The sequence below is a fragment of the Ixodes scapularis genome, unplaced genomic scaffold (assembly GCF_016920785.2).
Source record: "Ixodes scapularis isolate PalLabHiFi unplaced genomic scaffold, ASM1692078v2 PGA_scaffold8__174_contigs__length_109621045, whole genome shotgun sequence".
Lineage (NCBI taxonomy): Eukaryota > Metazoa > Arthropoda > Arachnida > Ixodida > Ixodidae > Ixodes > Ixodes scapularis.
In genome coordinates, this window is record NW_024609883.1 from 22,870,688 (window position 1) to 22,897,236 (window position 26,549).

The 26,549-nt window shown below is 46.9% G+C and overlaps 1 protein-coding gene across 1 annotated transcript; it reads left to right on the forward strand.

The window, feature by feature from the left end:
- LOC115331295 (zinc finger protein OZF) lies at positions 1-24,676 on the forward strand. The gene is made up of 3 exons (XM_040210043.3): positions 1-250; positions 17,376-17,468; positions 22,549-24,676. The coding sequence occupies exons 1-3, from the start codon at positions 238-240 to the stop codon at positions 24,189-24,191; spliced, it is 1,749 nt and encodes a 582-aa protein (XP_040065977.1). The 5' UTR covers positions 1-237; the 3' UTR covers positions 24,192-24,676.
- Positions 24,677-26,549: the final 1,873 nt, after the last annotated feature.

Here is a 26,549-nt window from a genome sequence, read left to right on the forward strand (position 1 = left end):
GATCACGTGGTTTGCGATTAATTTGCCACTTACCAAAGGTGTATTCCACAGTGGACAAATTTGTGAAAAGAGCAACGCGCACTTGAGCTGCTCGAGCTTCGTACGAGTTTCACTACTCCGGGGCGCTCCTCGGACCCCAAGGACCACCCCGACTTCGTGCCGACTGCGTTCAACCACGCCAGCAGCAGCCCAGGGGAGGCCGCTGCAGCCGCTGAGCAGTCGAATAAACGCCGTGTAATGAGCCGTGAAGGTAAACGCCAGTTTTGTTTTTTGATTATTGTCGGCCTACATTTAGGCGCTTCTAAATTGAAAGGGTGCACGCTGTTTCATGCGAACTTCGTTTCAGCGTGCGACTACGGAAGCATGTAGCGTAGCGCTATCCAACGCCTGTGCCACCGCTGGCAATCGCTGGTTACCGGGTGCGCTGATGCCAGTGTGTTTCGAAATCGCGGCTCGAGCTCCCGGTAGCAACACGTCTCGTTTTCCCAGTTGCCTCGTACACCGCGAGAAGCCAGGGGCGCGTGTGATCTTACGGTGACAGCTGTGAGAGGGCAACTTCACCGGGGAAAGAATGAAATGATACGCCGTCTCGCTTGGCTACACTCATCTGATGGTGAATTCGGGTGTTCGCCTCTCTTCTGACCTTGATTCAGCAGAGCGCCCCCTCCTCGCCGCCAGAGCTACTTGGGATTCTTTTCAGCCGATCACAACTGCTGGCTTCAGAGCGCCCCGAGATTCTCAGACCGGTAATGGAAGTAAAACTTCCTAATAATTTAATAATGCATTAGAAAAAAAAAAAAAAGATTTTACAGCGTACGGTGGACGATTGAGCAAAATTGGGAAGTTTTCGTAGATGGTTTTCGCCGTCCCACAACACACTCCACAACCCGCTACGAGATCCGGGTTTCTTCAATCGAGGCTAGCGGCGCGCAGGCGCAGTAGCGGCTTCTTCGTTGCGGAGGCCTTAGTGGAGGGGGAGACGCGGTCTACGAAAACTCACGCTCGTAACGTGATGAAATAGTGGATGTGACATAAATTGTTTTACGCATCGGCATGTAAAACAACAAAAAACAGCAGTATGCGAATTGATTTTTGCAGAAGAGAATGAAAGCCAATGCTTGGAAAGAGTTGTCAACTCATCGCGTTTTCGACAGGGAACACGCTGCTATAGCGATCATGCGTACAGCAGAGCAGGCAAATATAAAATGGTTAATAAACCATATTTTTCTCACGGCGAAATATTGTGCAAGCAGGATATAACGCATCTCGCCATGTGACACAAATGACTGTGCATTAGATTCGGCTTTCCCTTTATGGTACAACACAAACCTTTGTACGCACTTTTACCAAACTTAAAAATTTCTTGAAGCGACCACAAAACCCGGTAAAACAGTGGCGAGCTCTGCGAGCTGTTTCTTCGTCGGTTAGTCTTAGCGGAATCACCGCCGCGAGATTTATGATCTCGTAAAAGCACTGGGAATACTTCACACGTCGACTTTTCCTGTTACGGTCACAAAGAAATGTTGTCCCGTTCGTTGTAATCCTCGCACCGTCGAATGCACAGCACTTTGTGGGACCACACATCAATCACCGTCATGCCAGACCCCGCACACTACCACAGACCACTGCCGGCCATCGTCAACAAAACCATGTGATCCCCATCCAAGTCCCACGTAACGCCTGCACCACTCCGCACTCCGACGGCTACAGACAGAGTATATAGAGAGTGCTCTGAGAGGGGGGAGAGGCGCCCTCAGAATGAACCAGCCGACCAGGCCACATCACTCTCTTTCCACCACCCGATTTCACGCGCTCTGGAAAGAGCGCTTGAGAGCGTGCAGAAAGAATTACGCGAATTCGCCATTAGACTGTAGTGTGGGGAGAGCGAGATGGACAGAAAGGACAAAAGACATAGAGAGGGATAGAGTTATATGTACGCGCTCGCTGCCCGCACGATTGCAAGAGACAAATCGTATCCGCAACTCATAGGCCGGTGGCTCAGTGGGAGCGAATTTAATGTGTGCAGTTGCGCGTGTGGAGTGGCACTCCCAGATTACGCGAGGGCACGTCGCCGTCACTCTGCACTGGGGGCAGAGTGGGCTGGGGCCCACATTGCCCGGGAAAGTAGGGCGGTGAAATCTGGCCATACACTCCTGAGGCTGTTTGTGTCTGGAACTTGTGGAGGCACATCAGTTCCCACCTGGTGTAACCAGACGGGAGGGGATATTCCTTTGAAGGGAGAAAGGCGGCGAGACGTGTGGCATCCCTGCGTTTTAAGGGGTCTGCAGGAATATAAGGTGGGTTGGGCTCGGAGGGCGGTGGCAGCCTTGCAAGAGTTCGAAGGTACGCAATAAATGCCTCGCGGCTGCGTTCACCTTCTCATTATTCGGTATGTCTGCGTTGCCAGATGTCCGGGTCAGTGTTATTTGGTCTCCGTGGAAGCGGAGTGCCTTACAAAGGAGTCGGAGCTCCCAAACTGTCCCGTGCTGGCCAGTCGGACGGGTACATTCCTGCACCGCCCCTTGAGAGTCGGTGAAAACGTGTAGCTGCCTGCTGTGGTGGGGTGAACGAGACTGAACGGCCCACAGATGGCCTGAAGAGCCAGTACACTGAGTCTGCCGTTGTCTGGGCACGTGCTGGGCTGTGCCGAGTTTGTGCCAGACGCCAGCGTCTGGCACAAACTCGGCACAGCTTGAATTGAGAGTGAGTACCTCATCGACGTTCGACGAGGACTCGGATCCAGTCGCAATGCCGTGTGCCCGAGAAATGGTGACTGCCAACTTTTGCTCGGTGGGGTCTTCGAAAGGGTCCGTGAAATGTCGTCCTTTGCGATAACTCCCTGTGCCTCGAGCATGCATGTGCAGCCAGAGCACGCTCCGAAAAGCAACGAGTGCGTGCCCGAGGCCAGGCACTCACAAGGGACGTCCTCTCCCTTTGACAGTGGCTGCGGACAACACCCCTAGGAGCGTTGGCTACGGCGACCATCCAAGCGGACGCACTTGCGCGCCGTATGTCTAGACCTCGGAAAGTTTATGGCGGATTCGGACGATGCGGCTGCCATTTGCGGTGTGCCAAAAAACTCGTACACAGTGTTATATCGGAAACGGGAGTGGGATCATGAGCGAGGAGAGAAGACGTTTTGAAAATCCTCAGTATCGAGCTCGGGAGGATATGCAGAAATAACGACGCCACAATGATTGTAGTCATACTAGCGCAGGGCTGCTGTTGCTGGAACGGCGTAAATGTGCTCGGATTTTTGCATTTAGGGGTTCTTTACTTCTGCACCTGTGCCTCTCTGTTTCATAGGGGTGTCCCCCCCGCCCCCGTCGGGCTTTTTTTTTTTGGGTAGGGGTGCGAAGTTCCCCCACTGTTTTCCGACACAACTAGATGGCAGTGTGTACATTCTTCTGCTGTCAATTGGTTCAGCTTCGTCTCTAACAGATCAAAGCAATGAAGGGCTGACCGTGTGTGAACAAGTTGCCTGTCAGCTTCGCTTTTCATGTCGGGCTTATTTGGTTCACCCTCGAGCTTACAGGGCAGCCAGGGCTTCAGCACGAAACCGCGGCTTTGAAACATGCTTTTAAGGAATGAGCGCTTGCTCTAGAAGGGCACATTCTAAAACAGGGAACAATAGTATGGTGCCTGTAATGTGCCTTCGGCTCGTTTGTTGGCAGCGTCTTCAAAAGCAATCTCGATTTAATGCCTGATGATGTTGCAGAAATGTAAAGTTGCCACCTGTCTCCAGAAAAAACAAACAAAAAAAAGTGAAAGCCGTTTACAAATCCCTGTAACGCCGAATTGGAGCGCAGCTCTTGAGGAAGAGGAGTGAAGGGTACTGAGGAGAGGGTAGACCCCTCCTCCTTCTCCTCCTTCCCTCATTCTTTAATATGCTCCGGGGGGGGGGGGGGTCACGTGACCTCGGGGGGGGGGGGGGGGGGTGTCACGTGACTTCGGGGAGGGGGATCACGTGACCTCGGGGAGGCGTGACATGGGGGTCACGTGACCTTGGGTGTCACATGGGGGTCGCATGGGTGTCACAAGGGGGTCACAAGGTGACCCCCAGGTCACGTGACCCCCCAGGTCACGTGACCCCCTGAGGTCACATGGGGGTCACGTGACCTTGAGATGACCTTCACGTGACCTCGGGGGTCACGTGACCTCGTAGGGGTCACATGACCTCTGAGGGGTCACGTGACCTTCAAAGGGTCGCGTGACCTTGAGATGACCTTGGGAGGGGTCGTGACCTTTGGGGTCACGTGACCCCCCACGTGACCCCCAAGGTCACGTGACCTTCAGGGGGTCACGTGGGGGGTCACGTGACCTTGAGATGACCTTGGGAGGGGTCACGTGACCTTGAGATGACCTTGGTTACGTCGACGCCAACGCCGACGCCGCTCAAGCCGGGAACGGGCCCCTAAGAGCTGCGCTCTAAAAAAAAAATCGGTGGTGCCTTTGGTGGGTGAGACGTATGGTTTCGTACCTCTCTCTTACTCGAGCGAAAAGGCGAACAAAAGCTCGCACTGCAGAACCCAGGGATCCTGGGTTCGAGCCCCACACCTGCCCGTTTCGATCTGGATGAGCATTGTACCGGCATGCGGTCGTGTATCACTACTGCGTGAGCACGTTAACGACCCCAGGTTAGCAGTCGTACTGCATTGGAAAAATTGCTCATCTACAGTGTAAACCAGTGTTGCCCTATCCTGGCAGACGGACTTTATGCTGTCTGTACAAACACTACACGTCCAGTTTAACTTTTTTTGACCTCTCGATTATGATACGCATCCTTTTTCCGCCAATCTTTTGTGCCTGCCTCAGTGGACAGGTGATAGTGCTGTGCATTTCTTTATCATGATAGAGACAGCTGATAAAAGTTGTTAGATGTACACCTCTCAGACAGCGCTGATAAAATAAAGGCCAGCACATTGGTGAGGCAGTGCCATTTTAAATCAGCTTGTAACATCTGGTACGGGCCCAACAGTCGTAAGCAAGTTGAAGGGGAAGATGTCACAAGCAAACCTAAAAGTTCACAAGAAAAAAAAAAAAGAGGCAGAGAGCATGACTTTTTTTCTTTTTTGATGTTTTCCTTTCTACTCCAGTCTCGGGTTAATTAAACATGGTTAATATTCACCAGCTTGCCTGCACCCTCGCTATATTTTCTCTGTTCTTTTTTTTTTTTGAGGCAGTGACTATTTTGACGTTCACCTTCAGAATAACTTTAAAATTACTTTGACGTCTACGACATCACTTCCGTAAAACAAAAATAGTGTTAAAATTATCTTTTTCGTCCCTTGTCAAAATGATGGCTTTATCATTCCGACGTCTCCCGTCAATGTCAGTGGTGGCTGTTTAGATCTTATTTTGTTTGTTCTCGGTGTTGCATTGCCGAAGTCACACATCTTTTTGTTGCGTGTCTACTCGGCGTGTTGCGTGTTGCGGTGTCCTACTCGGCACTAGAAATGTCACATTCGGCGGGTGAGTGACGTTGCCCGACAGCAACGCTGTGCTTTCTGAAGTCGTTTCAGCAGGCAATCTTTGGTAAAATTTTGAACTCACAACTAATGCGAGCTGAATATCCCTTCATCTTTTGTCTGCACGTAATGAATGTAACTGTTTACACCACACCGCTCAGTAGGGTGACCGTCTTCCTCAAGGTACAAAACGGGACATCCCAGCCCGGGGGGGGCTGTAGTAAAGATTGAGATTGGGAAAAAGATTTAATGCAATAGCCGCTGTTATTTCAAAACGTCACCAAATTACACTAAATTTTACTCTCTGGGTAAATATCCCCCGCCTACGTTCCCGACGCTTCTCGGCGACAGTATGCGGCTGCTCATTTCATCACGAAACTATTAACCCACTTGGCCCCACCGTACACGCCGCCTTGCGCCGTCCAGCCGGCAACCCAAGTTAACCCAAGCGTCCGGAGAAGGAGTCCCATAACATTTAGTTCAGCAAAGTTGCGTCAACAACATTCGTCTTTTTTTTTTAGTGCTGATTGTAAGAAAAGAAATAAAAATGTCGCCAAATGCACTAAAAAAATCTACTAAAAAAAACGAAAAAACTAAGCACTCTCTGTGGATCGAACCTGGGTCCGCTGCGAATGAAGTAGGCACCTTTCCTAAGCTATGCTGCTTCTTTTTTTTTCTTTATGGCAAACTGAAACTTGTAACTATTTCCGGTCAAGGTGCACGGGCTCGTGCGTATAGCTTAACTCATAGTTTAAAGTACCTACGGTTATTTTTGTAAAATATACTTGTAACGAGAAAGCATAGTTTCGGTTTGCTTCAACTCGCTTGGTGCCCATTTCGAAACTATGCACTCCTGATAAAACGGGACATGACTTTTTTTATTTGGACAAAAAGACGGGACGGCAAAAACGCACCTCAAAAACGGGATTGTCCCGGGCAAAATGGGACGTCTGGTCACCCTAGCTCAGAGTTTTGAAAGATTTTTGTACCTCCAACCCCAGATCTCTGCGGGCGCGTCTCGGGACAGTTGCAAAGTCTTGCTGGTCTCGCTCTGTGTCTGGTTTGTGGGCTCGTCGTATCGTTTAGGTTTTATTATTGCTAGTGCATGACTAGTCTTGGACGGCTACTGAACGATCGGGGGATATTGAAGGAAGTGTTGCGAATACGAGCGTGGCCTCCTTGATGTCTTTTGACTGGCGCTGATGAACAAAGCTTCCGAGGCACCGAGCAAAGCATAATCACGTTGCAGTGTGCAGTAATGCGATTGCTGTGCCAATTGTGCCAAATTGTGCCAAGGGGCTAACCCTGCTACAATTTGCCATAATAGAGAGTTTTAGTATTACGTATAGGAGCAAACGCAAGCCCCCTACGTTAGCATTACGCTGCGTCCTCCACACTGTGCATGAGCCATACGTACATACTGCAGCGAGATATGCGTACATACGCTCGCTGTTGATTTTTGCGGGCGTACATAGCGGTCCCCTGCGTGCCAGCTCTCGTCGCGCACGGGCAGGCGCGAGACTACTTTAGTTTGAAAAATGGCGGCGGTTAGGCAAACCAGTGGAAGCGCTATGCACGTTGTATAGGTTCGCTTCACCATTGAAGATGACCTCAACCTTGTGGAAGAAAGAGAAAGAAGGGAAAAAGGGCGAGGCTCGTGGCGGGCGAGGACATGCGGAGTTCGGAGCTGGAGACAGATGAAAGAGCCGGTGCCGAGCAAGGCCTCCAACAGAAGACCCGGACCACTAGACAGCCTTGGCCCTCCTCTTCATCGGACTCTGAACTTAAGTACAGATTAAACATTTTCCCAACGATAGCGCTTCCCCGTGTGACTTCCTCGGAGCGAGTGGAACTCGGCCTGATCGGGCGGTTTTGACAGGCGACCCCACAACCTCCTCAAAGAAATCAACGCGACGAACCCTTTCGAGCGCCCACAAAGTTGGGTGTCGATAGCCAAGAACGTTGGCAGGGCCGTCAAACCCAGAAAGGTGTTTACCATGCGATCTATACGCGAGCGGTGTGACCTATTCCTTGCATATTTCCAAGCAAATGACGAGGCCAACATAAGATAGTAGGGATCCCACAACACACTGGAGTGAACCATAGATCGAACTGCTGGTCGCACAGTCCTAAAAAGGAAGACAAAACACGTTCACAACAGGCAACTGGAGAGAGATTCACGCGCTTCGTAGCAAAGCGAGGAGATTCGCGGTGTTGGATTGTCTTGACCTAATATCCGCCTTGGATCGTTTGAAGCAGTTTGCAGGAGCACATCTAGATGGCGCTGCAAGTATTTACGTATGTGTTCGCCTTCCGCTATACTAAAAGTGCGTGTTCAACGCGCTCCGTTACGTTACGTCGACAGCTTGCATGCGTTGTACGTAGTGCTGACGCAAGGGTCTTTAGCTATTCTAAAACTCTCTAACATGGGTAATCTGCGCCAAACCTGCGCCAAAGGACCAAGTTTGGTCTCCTTTCAAAACCGAAACTGAACTGAGTACCGTGATTGAGCACGCGTAAGCTAGGTGACGCAAGTGGCTGCCCGACACAAAGTACCCTGCATCAATCGTTCATCTGGTCTCGCATGGTTTTTTCCGCCGTCTCTTGCATTGTCTCGCATCTTTTTAAAAAAAATTTAACGATAGACGTGGGCATTTGCGGACGCTCCGACGCTAGCGTGCTGTAGAGTTACTAAATAAAGCTACGCTTTCGGGGTACTATAACTCCGAAACTACGTGTCTGAAGCGCGTCAGGCGCCGCCATCTTGGGTCCACACGCAGATTGAGGAGTGACTCTAGCCGAGCCTAAAGTTGCTAAATAAAGCTACGCTTTCAGAGTAATGAAACTCCAAAACTACGCGTCTGAAGCGTGTCAGGTGCCGCCATCTTGGGTCCACACGCAGATTGAGGAGTGACTCCAGCCGAGCCTAAAGTTGCTAAATAAAGCTACGCTTTCAGAGTAATGAAACTCCAAAACTACGCGTCTGAAGCGCATCAGGCGCCGCCATCTTGGGTCCACGTGCAGATTGAGGAGTGACTCCAGCCGAGCCTAAAGTTGCTAAATAAAGCTATGCTTTCAGAGTAATGAAACTCCAAAACTATGCGTCTGAAGCGTGTCAGGTGCCGCCATCTTGGGTTCACGCGCAGATTGAGGAGCAACTCTAGCCGAGCCAAGCCGAGCTGTAGTCGTCACCTGCGCCAGCTGCCGCAGTCGCAGCTGTGACAGCGAATCAAGGTCATGTAGTTCGTACCTTGATTTAACACGGAAAACGAGCGTGCTGAGCGACGGACTTCAGCGTGCGCGTGCAGTAAACGGTAAACTGCAACAGACAGAGGACCGCTGGACCCAAGATGGTGGCGTTGAGAAAACGCGATGATGATGATAGCGACTCACGTGACTGCCACTGTCCAATGATGCCGCGGCGAACCAGAATATTGTTGAATAGAGCAACTGTATTGTCGGCAAAATGCCAAAGAAAAGGAATGCGATACTCTGAAAGCGAAGCTTATTAGTGACTCTAGCGTGCTGGCTGGGTACCAGCCATGCCGCCACGCCGTGAAACGAAACCACATGTTTGCGCGGCGGGAGTTACTTTGTGAGTTGAAGCACTCGCTCCTGAAAGCCACGGCCGTGGGAAAACTATATTTGGTCCCTCCCAGTCACCGTGCTTGCGCGACGTCGGGTGTTGCCGTCCTGACGTCGCTGCAGATATGGTGCTTTTTAAAATGAAATGTAAGGACCGCCGCATGTTCATCAACATTCCAGTTCTTGTTTAATACGCTACTACAAAAATCTCTCTAGCTCAAAGACTGCTGTGTCGAAGTATTGATTACCTAGGTTTCTCTCGGTAGGCTTTCTTTCGAGAGGGACCCTGGTACGTGAAAAATCTGCCGCGAAAGAAAGTTGGTGAAGAGAAGTGAGCTAAAGGAAACAAGGCAATGTCTGCACGCTGAACCTGCACAGTGCACTTGTTTGTCTCGAGTTTAGTCGTTGCACAAAGCGCTCCAAGAACTTTTTCACCCTGACTCGGATGTCTTGCACCTATGAGCTCAGTTTTTTGTGTTTTTTTTCTTCTGTGTGTTTAGCTTGTACCTTGCCTGCCGGCCTGGCAAGCTTGTGCTGCTGGACTGTTTTTTGTCATATGCTGGACAGTTACATTTGGCATACAATTTAGGGAACCAGTTGGCGACGGAGCGAAGTGGCGTGGTCTAGATCGAACAGCCGTCTCCGCTTGCACGATAGTTTCGCATTGCACTGCACAGCGGCTTAGACTTTCCATTTTCCCGAGGGGGGGGGGGGCAGGCTGAGAAGTTCGCTGGGCAGGGGGGGGGGGGGGGGGTGCTGTGCGTTACCTTTTCGCCAGAACTGGAGATTGAAGCTAACGAAAGCACGCTGGGATTCCATTTCCCATGTATTTTGTCAATAAAGGCAACATGGGCGTTATTTTGTTTACATGCCACTACTAGAAGCTCGTTAAATGGCACGTAAACAGCGTCTCGGTAACGATCATGGCCCGGGCCTGGGGGGGGGGGGGGGGGGGCTCTGTTCCCCCAGGATCTCACCAGGGGGCACGAGCCCCAATGCCCCCCTCCCCCCCCCGAAGTCTATGCCTATGGCACTGCTGTAATTATGTGTTTCATCAGTTGGAGACTGCTTCCATTTATTATAGAACTAGCCAACCTAATGCTGTGCTATTTACTGCTAAGCTGGTCATTTTCAAATAAGTTTTAATATGTTGAGGTTGATTCTTATTTACCTTGCGGGTACATATATACATATCATTTAACTGAAGCATTGCAAAAGGTGTCATGTCATGGGCATTTCAGTTACATGTTGAAAGACTCCCAGGTGGTCTAACATGACTATAATTTGTTTATTGCCGCGAGCAAAGTGTCCTTCATTTGTCCAGCACTTGAAACAAACATATTTTTATTTTTCTAAGAATATCTGCTCCAAAAGCCAGTTTTGCTGCTCCGAAACACTGTTTTAGCTGCTTCAAAAGTTACTTTTGCTACTCCAAAACACTGTTTTGGCTGCTTCAAAGGCCACTTTTGCTGCTCCAAAACATTGTTTTGGCTGCTCCGAAAGGTGCTCCAAAATGGCTTAGGCTAATCGCATCACTGAGTGTGCGTCGCGGTTCAACACGCGTTCTCCGACACCAAGTGTCGTGCAATCGACTGCAATCTTCACGACTTGATTTTTTAAGAGATTCAGCACTCCCTCTGTTGTGCAGTTACTGCCAAGCGCGCGCTACTAGGACTATAGTGGCAACGCTTTAGTTCCTTCGCTCTTCTTCTTTATCGTCGTGTCAGTTTTGATAGCACGAGAGGTTCGTTCTAGTTCCACGCTCCATGGAATAAACCTCGGGCCATGGTCCTCCGGTCTACTGTGTCTGTTGCCCCGTCAAGACACGACAACTTGGCGATGAGGAGGCTTCGCTGAACTGCTACGCGGAAGCCGACATGGCAACAAGGGATCCGGCAGCGATGGGTCAAGTGCCGCAAGTCTTCGGCCGACTGGGACACATCGAGCCCTTCGACGAATCGATGAGCGACTGGCCGTCGTATGAGGAACGACTCACGTCGTTTCTCCTGGTCAACCGAATCGCCGAGGACGACAAGGTACACGCATTTTTGAGTCTCATAGGCCCGAAAACGTACAGTCTTCTGAAGTCATTGACCGCACCGGAGTTGCCAGCAAGAAGAACGTTTGATGAGCTAAAGAAGCTTTTGGGGGATCACCTGGCACCGAAGCCATTGGTAATCAGCGAGCGCGCAAAGTTTCACAGAAGAATGCAGCTCAAGAATGAATCTGTAGCAGCCTTTGTTGCAGAATTATGCAAATTGGCGCAAACCTGCAACTTCGAAGCCGCACTTGACCAGTCCTCGAGGGACCGTTTCGTCTGCGGTTTACGCAGAGAAGACATTCAGCGTGTGTTGTTCTCAGAGGACAACAAGCTAACTTTCCAGAGAGCCGTCGAAAAAGCGCTAGCCATGGAAGCAGCAAAAAAGAACGTCGCTGAAACACATGCGTCAGAACCTAGAGTTTCGGACGTACACAAGGTGAAGGCCGTCGCGGAGGCGAACGTGACGCAGCGAGACTGCTATCGCTGTGGCTCAGTGAAACATGGAAGCCGGGTATGCCCGCACATTGCGGATATCTGTTTCAAGTGTAACAAGAAGGGGCATGTCCAAAGAGTGTGTCATGCTGACAAAGAAAAGAAATCGAAGTGGACACCACGTAAGGCGATGAAAAAACTGGTTCCTGTCCAAGACCCAGTTGGCATGAAGGAAATGACTACGTCTGGTATGGAACCAATAAAACTCACAATAAACGTGCAGGAAGTTGCCTTGGAAATGGAACTGGACACAGGAGCAACTGTTTCTGTCATGTCACTGCAACAGTTTCGTCAGATATCTCCTTCAACAAAGATCATGCCGACGACGCTCAAGCTGCGCGCGTTCAAGGAAGACATCGTTCAGCCCGTCGGGGTTGCTCACGTCGACGTGCAGTACAAACAGCAGAGGACCGAGCTTCCCCTCTACATCACAAGAGAAAAGGGACCACCTCTGCCCGGCCGGCAGTGGCTGCAAGCGATCCGATTGGATTGGAACCGGATCTTCGGGATCAACAGCATTGCCAGGTCAGATGTTTTGGCGCTTTCCGAACAACGCACAAAGCTTAGTGTGCTTCTGGACAAGTACCAAAATCTGTTCAATAAAGACCTGGGAACTATTGCTGAAGAAAAGGCGGAGCTGACGCTAAAAGAAGGTCACGTACCAAAATTCCTCAAGGCAAGAAACGTGCCGTTTGCCCTACAGCCTGCTGTCGAGGCTGAACTAAAGAAGATGCAAGACATGGGCGTCATAACACCAGTCACAACGAGTGCTTATGCGACGCCGGTTGTGCCAGTAGTGAAGAAGGACGGTGGAATAAGGTTGCGCGGCGACTACAAGACCACCGTGAATTTTTGCCTTGACACTGACCAGTATCCGCTCCCGAGAGTCGACGACTTGTTCACAGTGCTTTCAGGAGGCCAGGAATTATCACCAGGTGGTGGTGGCTGAAACGTCGAGCAAGTACCTAACTTTAAATACACAAATAAGGACTGTTTGCCGTAAACAGGTTACCGTTCGGAGTCTCCTCGGCACCAGCCATTTTTCAGAGAATCATGGACACAAGGCTGAGAGATCTGAAAGGCGTGAGTTGCTACTTGGATGACGTCCTCATCACCGGCAGGACGCCGGAAGAGCATTTGGCCAATTTGGTAGCAGTCCTAAAGCGGTTGTCGGAGCGTGGAGTTCATGTGAAGAAGGAAAAATGTGCGTTTTTCCAAAAGGAGCTGCGTTATCTGGGCCGCGTGATCAGTGCTGCAGGTGTCAGCACGACGCCAGAGAAGATCGAGGCTCTGCTGAAGGTTGCTGCACCCTCAAGCAAGCAGCAGCTCCAGTCATTCCTGGGTATGGTAAATTACTACGGGAAGTTTGTTCCACGACTATCCACCCTGGCGAGCCCGCTCTACAGGCTACTGCGTCAAGACCGGCGCTGGTGTTGGGACAAAGCGTGTCAAGCAGCGTTCTAGGAAATCAAGACAGTGCTAGCAACACCATCGATTCTGGCACACTACGACCCAAGTAAGCCATTGCAAGTTGCGTCCGACGCATCCCAGTATTGCATAGGCACTGTTCTGTCTCATGTGACTGAAGATGGAAGCACTCGTCCTGTGGCGTATGCATCATGCACACTGACCGAAGCTGAAAAGAAGTACAGCCAACTTGAAAAGGAGGCACTAGCCATTATTTTTGGGATCAAAAAGTTCCACTTATACATCTACGGCCGAGTTTTCACTCTCCTCTCGTCACGGATCACAAACCGCTGCAGACTATTTTGGGCCCAAAGACAGGCATTCTGCCTATTGCGGCAGCACGTTTGCAGCGCTGGGCTGTTACCTTGTCAGCGTACAAGTACTCGTTGGTGTACAAGAGATCCAGTGACAATGCAGAGGCCGATTTTTGCTCAAGGTTCCCTCTCGAAAGTGGGAAAGACGATAGTTGCAAGGGCGAAGAGTCCTTCTATGCACTGCGCCTAGAGTCAATGCCGGTGTCCTCTAAGGAGATTGCACGAGCTACTTGGCGCGACCCGTTACTTTGTCAAGTACTTGAATACACATGCATGGGTTGGCCGACGCACGTGCAAGAACAACAACTCAGACCGTTCTTTGACAGACGCTTGCAGATGAGTGTTCATCAAGGGTGCCTAATGTACGGCATGAGGGTTGTTGTTCCGTCCCAGCTGCAGGAGCCCGTGCTCGACAAACTGCATCAAGGCCATCTCGGCATCGTGCGAAGTAAGGAGCTGGCTCGCAGCTATGTTTGGTGGCCATCAATTGACTCAGACCTTGAAAGAAAGGTACGAAGCTGCCAAGCATGCCAGCAACAGCGTAATGATCCATGCAAAGCGCCTCTTCACCCCTGGGCATGGCCGACGGCTCCGTGGAGACGACTACACCTGGACTTTGCAGGCCCGTTCCGCGGAACCATGTTCCTAGTCGTGGTGGACGCGCACTCAAAGTGGCCAGAGGTGTTCACCATGCTGAGCACTATGACCGAGCGCACTGTGCCTACGTGCCTACGTGAACTTTTCTGCAGGTTCGGAATTCCGGAAACAATCGTTTCAGACAACGGGCCGCAGCTGGTGTCCGAGGAATTCAAGGTGTTCATGAGGAACAACGGGGTCAGACACGTCGTGAGCACCCCATACCACCCGAGCACAAACGGCCTGGCAGAACGGTTTGTGCAGACACTGAAGTCTGCACTACGGAAGTCATCCGCTGGTGAGTCTCTGGAAGAAGCATTGCAACACTTTTCTGACGTACCGGAGTACTCCACATTCAACAATAGGAGAGACGCCAGCAAACTTGTTGATGGGCAAAAGATTTCATTCCAAGTTGGATGTAATCAAGCCTACGGTAGAGGGGAAAGTGATGCACAAGCAATTTATACAAAGTAAGCAACGGAGGACAAGCAGAGAAGAAATCTGCCCTGAGGACAATGTCCTAGTGCGAAATTACAGGAGTTCGCCGAGGTGGCTACGTGGTATTGTCCTCAAGAAGACTGGTCCAGTATCCTACCAAGTCCAGGTTACCACGCCTCGAGGCAAGTTCATCTGGGGTCGGCACCTCGATCGACTTTTGAGCCAAACACGGCCAACGGCAACGCCGGTACCTTCGGACACCGACGACTCTGAGGGGTTCCTGGTCTTTTCACCAGGCAAGCCAAGTGTCCCGACCACGGTACAAGACTCTGGGCCACAGCAGCCTCACACCATCGCGCAACGGGATCCTCTACCTCCTACAGGCCGATCTACTTCTTAAGGACGCTACCCATTGAGAGAACGGCGTCCGCCTGACAGATACCAAGCTCGCTCCTAACTTTCGTATAATACTGCCGTTGGTGCTGCTACGTAATTAAAGGGGGAGGAGTGTTATGTTGTTACCGCCAAGCGCGCGCTACTGGGACTATAGTGGCGGCGCTTTAGTTCCTTCGCTCTTCTTCTTTATCGTCATGTCAGTTTTGATAGCACGAGAGGTTTGTTCTAGTTCCACGCTCCATGGAATAAACCTCGGGCCATGGTCCTTCGGTCTACTGTGCCTGTTGCCCCATCAAGACACGACACCTTCCATCTGTTATAAATAACGTGAAATAAATTGTGCATTCCGTGGCATTTAGCAGAACTACCGAGCAAATGTCACATGCGGCCTGATAGCCGAGTTGTATTCTGAAATTTTCTTAGATTCTCGGTCACTGAAGAAAATCGGGTTATGGAAACTGCAGTTGATTGCGTGACGCTTGTCGGAAAAATGTGCAACGCCGACTGCAAGCAAGGCGAAAATTTTTTAATCGCCACTTTCGATCACTTTTAGTGCGAAGCTCCCGAGCCAAAACTCTGGTCACTTTGTGGTGGCAAGTTTGACAGGAGACGTCGAAACAGTAAAGTCAATATTTTCATGGGAAACATCAAAATTTTTTGAAAAATGTTTTTCACTTTTTCAGAAAGTGCCGTCACGGATGTCAAAATAACGGTAAAATTATTTTGATGGTAGACGTTGAAATAGTCGCGGCCTTTTATTTTGTACTTGAGATTTTGAACATGTTGCCTTTATTCAAGCTCGCTTGCGACTTACATTCCCTACTTGTGGGTCTTAGGTAAATTTTTTGCTTACATTGTGATGCGTCTTTTTTGCCGTCGACAGGCATTTTTTGTGGCAGTTGTTGCGTGGGAGGTTAAAAGTACATTTATAAGCATATAAGTAGGCTCTCTGGTTGCTAAAGGTGTTAATTAGTTTTTTTTTTCTAAATGTGAGCTTCCCCAGCATTCATTTACATCATTGGTCTCAAACACGCGGTCCGCAGGTCACATGCGGCTCACGACTTGCTGGTAGGTTGCCTGCAAGCATCTCCTGACTGCAGGCCCCCGTTCCCATGCCTTGAGCGCTGCATGCGTCACAATGGTCTTACGTCGTTGAATAATTTTTGTCGAAAACGTGGCTCTGCTCTTATGTGCTCACATATGTGCAGTACTCTTTTTTTTCATTGACCATTGTGTCATTTTCATTTTTACTTTCCAGCTGTTTTTCAAGTTAATCTCCTGTCCGACAATCCCACTACTATACTATGCTTCACCTGGAGCGCGAGCGTATTAAAAGTTACAAGTGTTAGCTTTTCAGTTTGAACATTTCTGCCATGCACATGTCGTTCAAGGCAACATGCGTGCAGCTTCCTCTTCACTCGCATTTAAACTGGAACGAAGTAGAGGCTATGAACGTGAGCTCTTTGCTCGAGGATGGCTCCTCGGCCGCACAAGCTCCCACGCAGCAGGAGAAACTGCCAAACTGATTAAAAATGCCAGCACATTGGTGGGGTAGTGCCATTTTAAATCAGCTTAAAATATCTGGTACAGGCCCAACAGTCATGAGCGAGTGGAAGCTGAAGATGTCAAAAGCAAACCTAAAAGTTCACAAAAAAGAAGAGAAAAGCAGAGAGCATGAGTTCTTTTATTTAGGAAATCTCTGGTGTGTCTCAGAACCACTCAAATGCTTTGCTATGGGAAAAATCATTGCTGCATCTTTTTCTCCAAAACATGTGCTCTCTTCTTCTTCGCCTCGGCCCTACATTGTTGACCATCAATCTTATTGGGGGGGGGGGGGGGGGGGGGGGGGGCTATTTGGCTTTCATATTCGAATGAGCTTGAGACCTCTGGTTTACATTATGCTTCCAAAGTACATTGTTGCAGTTAATTTCACTTGTATTTCAAGCCTCTTGAGCTTCTCTTTTTGAGCAAAATCACTCTTTGTCATGGAAGCGAAGACCGATTACTGGCAGCCATCATGCTGCGGATTGATCACGTCAACTGTATCGGAGTTCCGAAACCGGTTGCCTGAAACCTGCTCTTATTTTAATGATATTCAGACACACCTGGTTAGATTTCCGGAACTTGCGAGTTGCATTTAGCGTTGCGGTTTTTCAAAGACCTTGTACAAATGTTGGAGACCTACGTGCCGCCTGAATGTGTATGCCCTCGAATTGCCCAAAATGGTTCAAATGAATGGCGAGAGATGGCACTAGCATGAAAGAAGGGGTGGCACCACCTGGGAAATGCTGGAGGCTTGTAGAGTCAGTAGCAAGGTCTAAGTATTGGGCGATACTGCTTATATTAACGCCTCTCATGTATCGAAAAACGGACTGTTTGTATTCATGGTGTCCTGTGAATACAAGCAGTGCTTGGCATTACAGTCTTCATTACTTTGGAAGTCATTTGTCTTTCCATGCCCACTCTTTTCTTACCTGCTGTTTTGACAGAGGGCTTTGCTAGTGTACCAAACTGTATACATGTGAAACTTAATTCCAGGCTCTGCCAGTGCTGCACTGCAGTGTGGCAAAAAGGACCTTGGAAATGAAGTTGCCAGGACACAGCAGCTTGCAGTCCCTCTGTTTAGTGAAGGTAAGGGCTGCTAGCACTATATATATATATATATATATATACTGTAAACGACTAAATTTTCGCGGAAACCTAATTTTCGCGAATTTTGCGAATCGCTTACAATTCATAAAAAACGCTACGGAATCTACACTCGATTCGCGAAAATTAGAACCCGCGAATAATTTAAAATTTTCTGCTTTGGCCCAATTCGTGAAAATTAAGTCGTTTACAGTATATATATATATATATATATATATATATATATATATATATATATATATATATATATATATATATATATATATATATATATATAGGGTGTTTCACGAAAGGTGAACAAATTCGATATTGCGAAAGCTATGCGTCGGAACAAAAAGCGGCTTGTGTCGTTTTGGTCCTGGGCCAGGGGCCTGTTTAGGAAAATTATTAAAGCGCAGAATAATTAGATTGTTAATTATTTTTGCGTAATTATCTTTTTTAATATTGTGTTTAAGGGCATGGTTTCAATTAGAAATTGCATAGCATCATCGAAAAACACTAAATCAACGTATTGCAGAACGATAGAAGGCACGCGAAGCATTTTACGGCTTTCTGAAAACCCGCACAAATTCAACGTGTTTTTAAGTTTCGGTTCGCTATCGGAGCGCATCTCGGCCCCGACGACATTGCGCCCCGTGGATAAATAGTGCAAACAGCCTTTGCTTTTTTTAATCTTAACGGACATCTTGCTGAAAGTCTGCCAATGAGGTTGCAGGTTTACCTTGGTCAGTCAGACCTACAGCCGTCATGAATAGCAGTGTAACATGCTTGGTGGCTCAAACATTCCCACTTCATTGCGAATATAGGTGCAGATATTTGCATACAATTTGCACCACTGTGCTTACTTTTTTACTACTTTCTATAAAAAAAATGTAGTAGCATTACATGTTTTTGCCCCGCTTCTATGGAAAAAGTTCAGCTAAAACTCAAAGAACTTGTAATTTTAAAGGCCAAAACGTGCTTTTTGGTTAAATTAATAAAAAGTATGAGGAATGTGGGTATTGTTTTAATTATTATGATGCTGGAACTTGAGCCCGATACCCACGTGCCCCACAAAAAATATATTTAGTCATGAAATGCACGGAATCAAAGGATCATCTGTGGCATTGGGCTAAAATGCTGGCATGGAAGATGCACTTCGCAGCGTTGTAACTTTGAAGGAAACAAAATAATGCACCATCTTTTTCAATATTAAACTCAAGATTATGGTGGAAAACTATCACTATAAATTTCGGTAAAATCGAAAATGTTTTTTTTAATTGTCTCTTGAAATTTAACTTTGTAATTTGGAGTGACATAAAAAATGTCAAGCTTTGAGATAAAGCAATAATTCATATATCATTCGAAAGAATGTTTTATTAAGAATATGACATGTATTTTAATGTTGTAGCTATTCAAGTTTTGTAGATGGCAGCTCTGAAATCTAGTGTCAAAATGTCAAAAAACTAATGTTTACACAATTTGATGTGAAATATACGACCTCCACAATGCTGTACATATTTCCCTCAATAGTTCCTATGATTTATTATAAGTGGAAAATATTTTAGATTTCTGATATTTGTGGTTTGCAGTGTAGGTGTCACGAAACATGTCATAAACAAAAACTTTACAAATCTAATATGCTGTTCTGGCTTACTAATATTTTTGTTTCTTTAAGTATTATGTTTTTTGCAAAATCTTTTCTGATTACGTTCCATACACATGTTGAGGAGTACCATATAAAAAAAAATGAACAAAAACAAAAAATATGTTTGAACTTACGTGCATGATCTTATCTGAACAGAGCCAGCTACTAAACCACTCTAAAAGTGTTGAAGATGCATCATATGAGAGCTTATACAATATCATTGTATGATTTACCTTGTTGAAGTCTTTGGACAAATCAAAATAAACAATATCAACTTTTCCCCGCATAATAACTATCTGTACTGTGTAATCCAGTAGAAAACAACTCCGTTTCTACAGATTGACCCTTTATAGATCCATGCTCAACAGTGGCTAATTTACGACTCAAGTAAAAAGAAAAACTGGCATGTATAACTATCTCGAAAACTTTTGAAAAAGCACATAACTAAAGCCCTACATATTCGTGGATTATCTGCGGATATCCGCAGTAAATTGGCAGATGCGGATAAAAATTGGACAAATTTTGGCAAGCTGCGGATCGGATGCGGATGTCAGGGAGTGCGGATGCGGATATCCGCGGATCCGGATCTAAATTATTGCCTGGTGGCATTCAGTTCATCAACTGAATGCCACCGGGCAGTTCATCGAAAAACCTGAGACGTTTTGTCACACACAACCCTGCTATTTTCGTAACAAACTATTTGCATCTCGCCTTGATTACAGGGGGGAGGGGGCATGGTTTGGTTAAGCGCGCCGTAGTGAATCGTGCGCTAGCTCTTAGCGGCTTAGTGAAGAAATGCGTTGTCGACAAAACGTCACAGGGGCATGTGTCCACAAAACGTACAGCGTCGACGAACCGTGTGTCCTTGAAATGTATGTCCATGAAAAGTTGTCCACGAAACGTATTTCCACAAAACGTGTTTCGAAAAAACGATAGGGATCCTAAGAAAGATCTGATTCTCACTGAAGATCGCTTCAGTTAGTGCGTTCCATCTCGTCAAAAATGCTATCTATAAAAAAAGTAAAGAATGCAGGGCATCGATCGTCTCGAAAGCTAGTACGTTGGCAGGGAAAGGGCGGAAGACTTTCTCCCGGCAGAGTGTCGTGAACTCCTAGGACAATCACATAACTGAGATCATTTTTCCTTCGAGGTAAGTGTCTCGGGACAGCTGATCGCTTTTAATATAAATACAATGAAACTGATAATGATAAAATGACATCGCCTTTGAATGGTGACCCAAAAATTTCTTTGTAAAAAGATAAGCAAACAACTTAAAAGTGCTATTTGTATCTTTTTTTTTTTTTTTTCATTTACGCTTGATGTTATGATATACAATGAATGCCTGGATTGTGAGTCGGATGTGGTTCCACATTTTGCGGATGCGGTTTGGATACAAATACAAAGTATTCGGATGCAGATTGGATACGGATACAATAATGTAAAAAGTTTGCGAATGCGGTTCGGATGTGGATAATCAAACTGTTATCCGCGCAGGGCATAGCAAAGACACGTTGATAGTTCTCTACCTTAGACATGTCACCAGATTTATGTGCAGGTGCTGCAACTGACTTTTTCCATGATGGAAACGCCTGTTTTTAATAAAAGGTTAAAAGCATGCTTTAAAGGAGTCATGAAACGCTTTTTCAACTTTTTCCTGTTTAGCTTTCCTCCTTAACTCATAAATCGCGCATTGTACCAAACAGTTCAAGAAGTCGGAAAGGGGGGAGACCCCTCTTGCTCGGAATCTCGCTTGGGTAGCCGGACACAGCCATTGTCCCCCTAGAAGATTAGCCCGTCGCTCAAAATTCCGACTAGTTGATTTCCCCACCCCGTTCACCCCGAAGCTGACAGTGCTGTGGAAGCTACGTGCTCGTTGGGCCAGCCACACATTTTCCACGGGATCACGCTCTCTCGCGCATACCGACCCGCAGAGAATGAGGTCAGGCGATGAAAGGGAGGCGGCTGATTGGTCCGGCAAGCGCGTAGCTTCCACCGCAATGTCAGCTTAGGGGTAAAGGGATTAAGTGAGGTCCGGTGTCGTGTGACGTGCGCTTGGGCCTGGTGACGCGCTGCGGGGGCCCGGTTATGGTGGCTAGTAGCCCGGTAACGCGCTGCGGGGTCCGCGGATGTATCACAGTGAAAAGGCGGAGAGTTTACGAAGGGAAGGAGGTACGAAATAGTCCGCTATGTTTTGCAAATTTTCATAGCGAAAGTCAGGCTTCTGACTTTTTCCTTTTGTTCTTTTGGCCCACTGAACGATGTGCTATTAGTAAAATCCCAGTATAAATTGATTTACTCCAGCCCAAAATTCGTTTCATGGGTCCTTTAATATAGAGGAGCAAATAGTTCAGTGCAGCCCTTATCAATAAAACTAGGTATAAAATCAACCCTGACAGACCTCTTGGGCTTTAACATTCATATTTCCTCTGAAATTTCTTCTATGTCAACTTTATTGGCAATCAGTGTCATTTCATTCAACATTACTCAAACGGCACAGTTGTGAAAACATCTGCTGAATAGCACTTACTAAAATAGTTAAAAAAGTAATGGCTACTTTTTCAGACGAAGTTACATAGTCATTATTATGACATAGCAAAATAACCTGCATTGGCTCCTTTGTGTGTTGCCTGACAAATCTCCAAATTCTCTAATCCTGACAAATCTAAAATAAGCAAAACACAACAGACCTCTAAAACTTGGAGGAAACATAAATTTAGGTGCCCAAAATTATTGTATTCTAACATAATTTTAGTGAAATTTTGTTCTAAAATAAAGATGAACTGCAGTTTGTGATGTCCTTCATCAGTAACCTTCTTGTTTCCATGCCTGGTACATCTACATGCAACTAAATAGCTAGTTCCTTGTTTGAGAGATTCGCTCCTACTGGGCATCCAGTCCTAACAAAAGGTTAAACATGAGAAACCAAAGTAGACATTGCCTTTTAGTTAGACAGGCCAACATATGAATCTTAACATATTTACAGTGATATGAATAAAAATGAAGTGCGTGTTTATTCTCTGAAAGCTCTTTTTGCTGCTTCAAAATAGACTTCCGACTTCTCCAAGAGCTGCTCCAAAATGACTTAGACCTATCTTATCACCCTAACTGCAGAAGTTGTGCAGATAATGATGTATTGCAATTATTTAATAAATACAAGTATCGGACAACACTTTATGGAGTAAGACCATTATGTGGTGAAATGCAACGAAAAATACTAATACAACGCATCGGCCAAGGTGCAGAGGGAGAGTAGAGTGACGAGTTGGAGCAACCGAATGGCACCCAATTCACATGATTCCGAGATGGCAGTGCTCATGCTACGGAGGGTGAAAATATCTATAGTTTGTGGAATACGTATACTTGAAAGATATGTTACTGATTTTTGTTGGGTTTTTCATGTCTGCCCTAATACATGTGAGGTCTTTGCTTTTATAGGTGATGGAGCCACACTTGTGGGGAACACCAGCTGCCCTTTGAAAGCCACCAAGGACATCCTGTTCAAATGCTGTTTCTGCACCTATGATACCACAGATCAGTGTGGAATCATTACCCACCTGGTTTCTCATGGTAGCGAACAATTCAAGTGCCAACACTGTCACATGTTGTTTGACTCTAGATCAAAATTGCAGTGCCACTTTCAATTGCATATTCAGAGTAGCAGCCCGACTATCCAAAATCAAATTCTCACAGGTGAGAAACCTTACAAGTGTGAGCAGTGCCCCAAAGCATTTGCTCGGCTTGCACACCTTTCCGACCACGTTCGAATACACACGGGCGACAAACCTTATAAGTGCAAGCAATGTGCCAAAGCTTTTGCTTGGAGTAGCAGTCTGACCATTCACAATCGAACACACACTGGCGAAAAACCTTACCAGTGTGAGCTGTGTCCCAAAGCATTTGCTGGAAAAATTAGTTTGAATGACCACATTCAGACACACACGGGCAAAAAGCTTTATAAATGCCAGAAATGCCCCAAAGCCTTTGCTCGGCTTGCACACCTTACTGACCACATTCGAACACATACAGGCAATAAACCTTATAAGTGCAAGCAATGCCCCAAAGCCTTTGCTTGGAATAACAGTCTGACTATTCACAATCGAACCCACACTGGGGAAAAACCTTACAAGTGTGATCTGTGTACCAAATCATTTGCTGGTAAAGCAACTCTGACTGACCACATTCAAACACACTTAGGCAAAAAACATTATAAATGTGAGCAGTGTCCCAAAGCCTTTGCTCGGCTTGCACACCTTACTGATCACAGTCGAAGGCACACAGGCAAGAAACCTTATAAGTGTAAGAAATGCCCTAAAGTCTTTGCTTGGAATAGCAGTCTGATCATCCACAATCGAATGCACATAGGTGAATATCCTTACAAGTGTAAGATGTGCCCTAAAGAATTTTCTCGACTTGCACAGCTCACTGGGCATGTCCGAACACACACAGGTGAAAAACCTTATAAGTGCAAGCAATGTTCGAAGGCATTTGCTCATAATAGCAGTCTCATCGTCCACACTCTAATGCACTCGAATGAAAAACATTACTGGTGTAAGATTTGCCCCAAAGAATTTGCCCGGATGTGTCACTTTATTGAGCACAATCGAATACACACAGGTGAAAAGCCTTATAAGTGCAAGCACTGTTTGAAGGCATTTGCTTATAATAGCAGTTTGACCATCCACAATCGAATGCATGCAGGTGAAAAACCTTTCAAATGCAATCAATGCCCCAAAGCCTTTACTCGGAACAGCAGTCTAACCAGCCACAATCGAACACACACGGGTGAAAAACCTCACAGGTGTAAGCTGTGCTCCAAAACATTCGCTCGGCTTTCACACCTTACTGAGCATGTGCGAACTCACACAGGAGAAAAACCTTTTAAGTGCGAGATATGTCACAAAGCCTTTGCTCAGAGTAGCACTCTGACAAGCCACAGTCGAACGCACACGGGTGAAAAAGCTTACAAGTGCAAACGATGCCCCAAAGCATTTGCTCAGAAAATGAGTTTGATCCTCCACAGTCGAATGCACATGGATGAGGTACTTTCCAGGTGTAATGCAGGTTTTCCTCCTATATAGGAAGCTATGTCTCAAGCTAGCAGTGGTCTATGGTAGGTCAGTCTTCAAGGTTAACATTGTTTAAAAATGTTTTTTTGCAGTTCACAGCAGCTAAAACTTATTGTTCTGCATCCAAGAATGAACTAAGCCATGCTACTTTTGCTCATATTGCAAGGTTCATTGCACTGTACTAGGCTTTTTTAGCGTGGTCGACTGAATTTGTAATCATGTTTTATTGTGGCTGTTTGCTTTTATTTGGTTTTCTTTTTTTGCATGAATGAAACAAGCTCTTTGAAATAAATGTATCACAAGACCAGTAGTTTTGTTGTTTGTTGCTTGTAAAAGGGGCGGTTTGAACTGCCACCATGCTTTTTTCAGCTATACAGATCTTGCTTATCTCAGGTAATGCGATGACACTGACAATTTTGGCATAGTTCTTTCGGTTTCAATTAAATTTGTACTAGGCTGATAGTTTATTATTTTAGTAACATAGGTTATCTCCCCAAACACGTGATAGCCAGTATGTGTACACACTGGCTCACCGGCATGTCACGTGCATGTTTGTGCTGTTGGTTCCCTCTCCTGCAGGTTTTGTTATAGACCAACAGCGTACCTATGCCGGTGAGCTGCTGCACCCTCCTTTTTCTGACATATTTGTCTTTGCGATTCTGCATTACTATGTACAAACTGCTTCATAGGTAGTTCCTTTCTGGCCAGAACGTTTTAGTTTCGGGTTCTATCGATATGGAATGCAGCAGTTTTTTGGCAACGCTGCCCATGTTTGGCTACAGTGGTTGGTATTGTCACTCCACCCCCCCTCCCCCCCTCCTCCGTTCTTTTCCGAGATGCTCAAAAAGTTGTATGCTGATCATGCCTGGAATCATTTTCTGCTCTATGTTGCATTTTTGAGACCCTGCAGCCTGAGAAGTAACCGGGCCAGAGCCAATCCAAAAAACAGTTTTCACTATCTAATTGAGTTTTAAAAACCCTGATCTGAAAGCTTTTCGGCCAGCTGTTTTGATGCTAGGGCAATGCCTTCGCATGTTTGCACTCCTTGTTCTTTGTAATGAAATGAGTCATTTATGTGGGGATGTGGGTTTCAAAATGGGGTGCATTGGAAGTTCGTAATTCTTCTTGACGGAGGAAGATCCGTCCCTACCGTAGGGCAGAGTGCCGTGTAGAACAAGACTATCCTCTTCGTCGACCACCAGTCGCTTGGCCTCATCGCCACAGCTAGTCGGAAGATGATGGGATGTTCAACTCCACAGTTAATTATGCCTTGCTTCTTGGGGGCATTCCTTTGAGCTAGAGTTTTTACACTCCTTTTGGAAATGACATGTTTGTCCTGATGCTTTTGGTCGTAAAAGCGGGTTGCTGACTTAAAGCTAACCTTATGCTCTTCGTTACAATACCAAAAACATGCATATATTAGAATTGCTCAGGGTACTGCACATTTGAGCAGTTAAAAATTTCCGATGTTAAATATTTTTCCTATAACAGCAGGTTGGGATTCATTCAGTTTTGAAGGGGTGGTTTACTTTCTTCGATGATATGAGCTTTGCGGTTAGCACAATGGGATTCGTATAAACTGAGGCATGGTACAACCATCATAAACACATATCATTTAAGCTTTGAGCTAGGATGTTGTGGCTCACAGGGTAGTAATATACAGAGGCAGGGAAGAGGGGACTACCGTATTTACACGAATTTAAGTCTACCCTTTTTTCAATCCTTGAAAAGCTGAAGTGCGGGGGTCGACTTATAATCGAACCAAAGCATTCCACCGCCGGCAAAAATGAAACAATCGCAATATCATGGACACCTCGGCTTGTTACGAGTTCAGCCGGCTGTACCTCTGGCATTGCACTGTTCTGTGCGCTCATTTTACAAATTAATTATTTTTAGGGGCGAAGCTCCTTAGGGTCTAGCCTTGTCCGTCCGGCGTCCGTGCTCACATCGATCTTGCTGGTGCTCGTGCTCGTGAGCTCACGTGCTCACGTGCTCGTGTAGTGCAAAAAAAATGATGAAAAAAAAATGTTTGTGCAGTCGACAGGATTCGAACCTGTCAAGTTTCGCCGCTGACTACAGCGCCATTCCAGCCCCTGGCGGTACGCCCAAATCCGAGTGGCTCGTTTTTCGCCTCGCTTCTCCGCCGTAGGCGCCGCCATGGGACATGGAATCTCCGGACGTGCGCGTACCCGCCTCTTATTATTCTTTGTTTCTGAAACAAAGTTTGGGAGCCGGTAATTCCAAGGGTACCTCATTTTCGCAAAGTACACGTTATTCATGCGGCACTTTTGTGATGTCCATTCTCGCACCAACCCAGTGCACTGTTCACACGGTGATGTCGCTGATCGACTATGGATTGAGGAGGGTGAG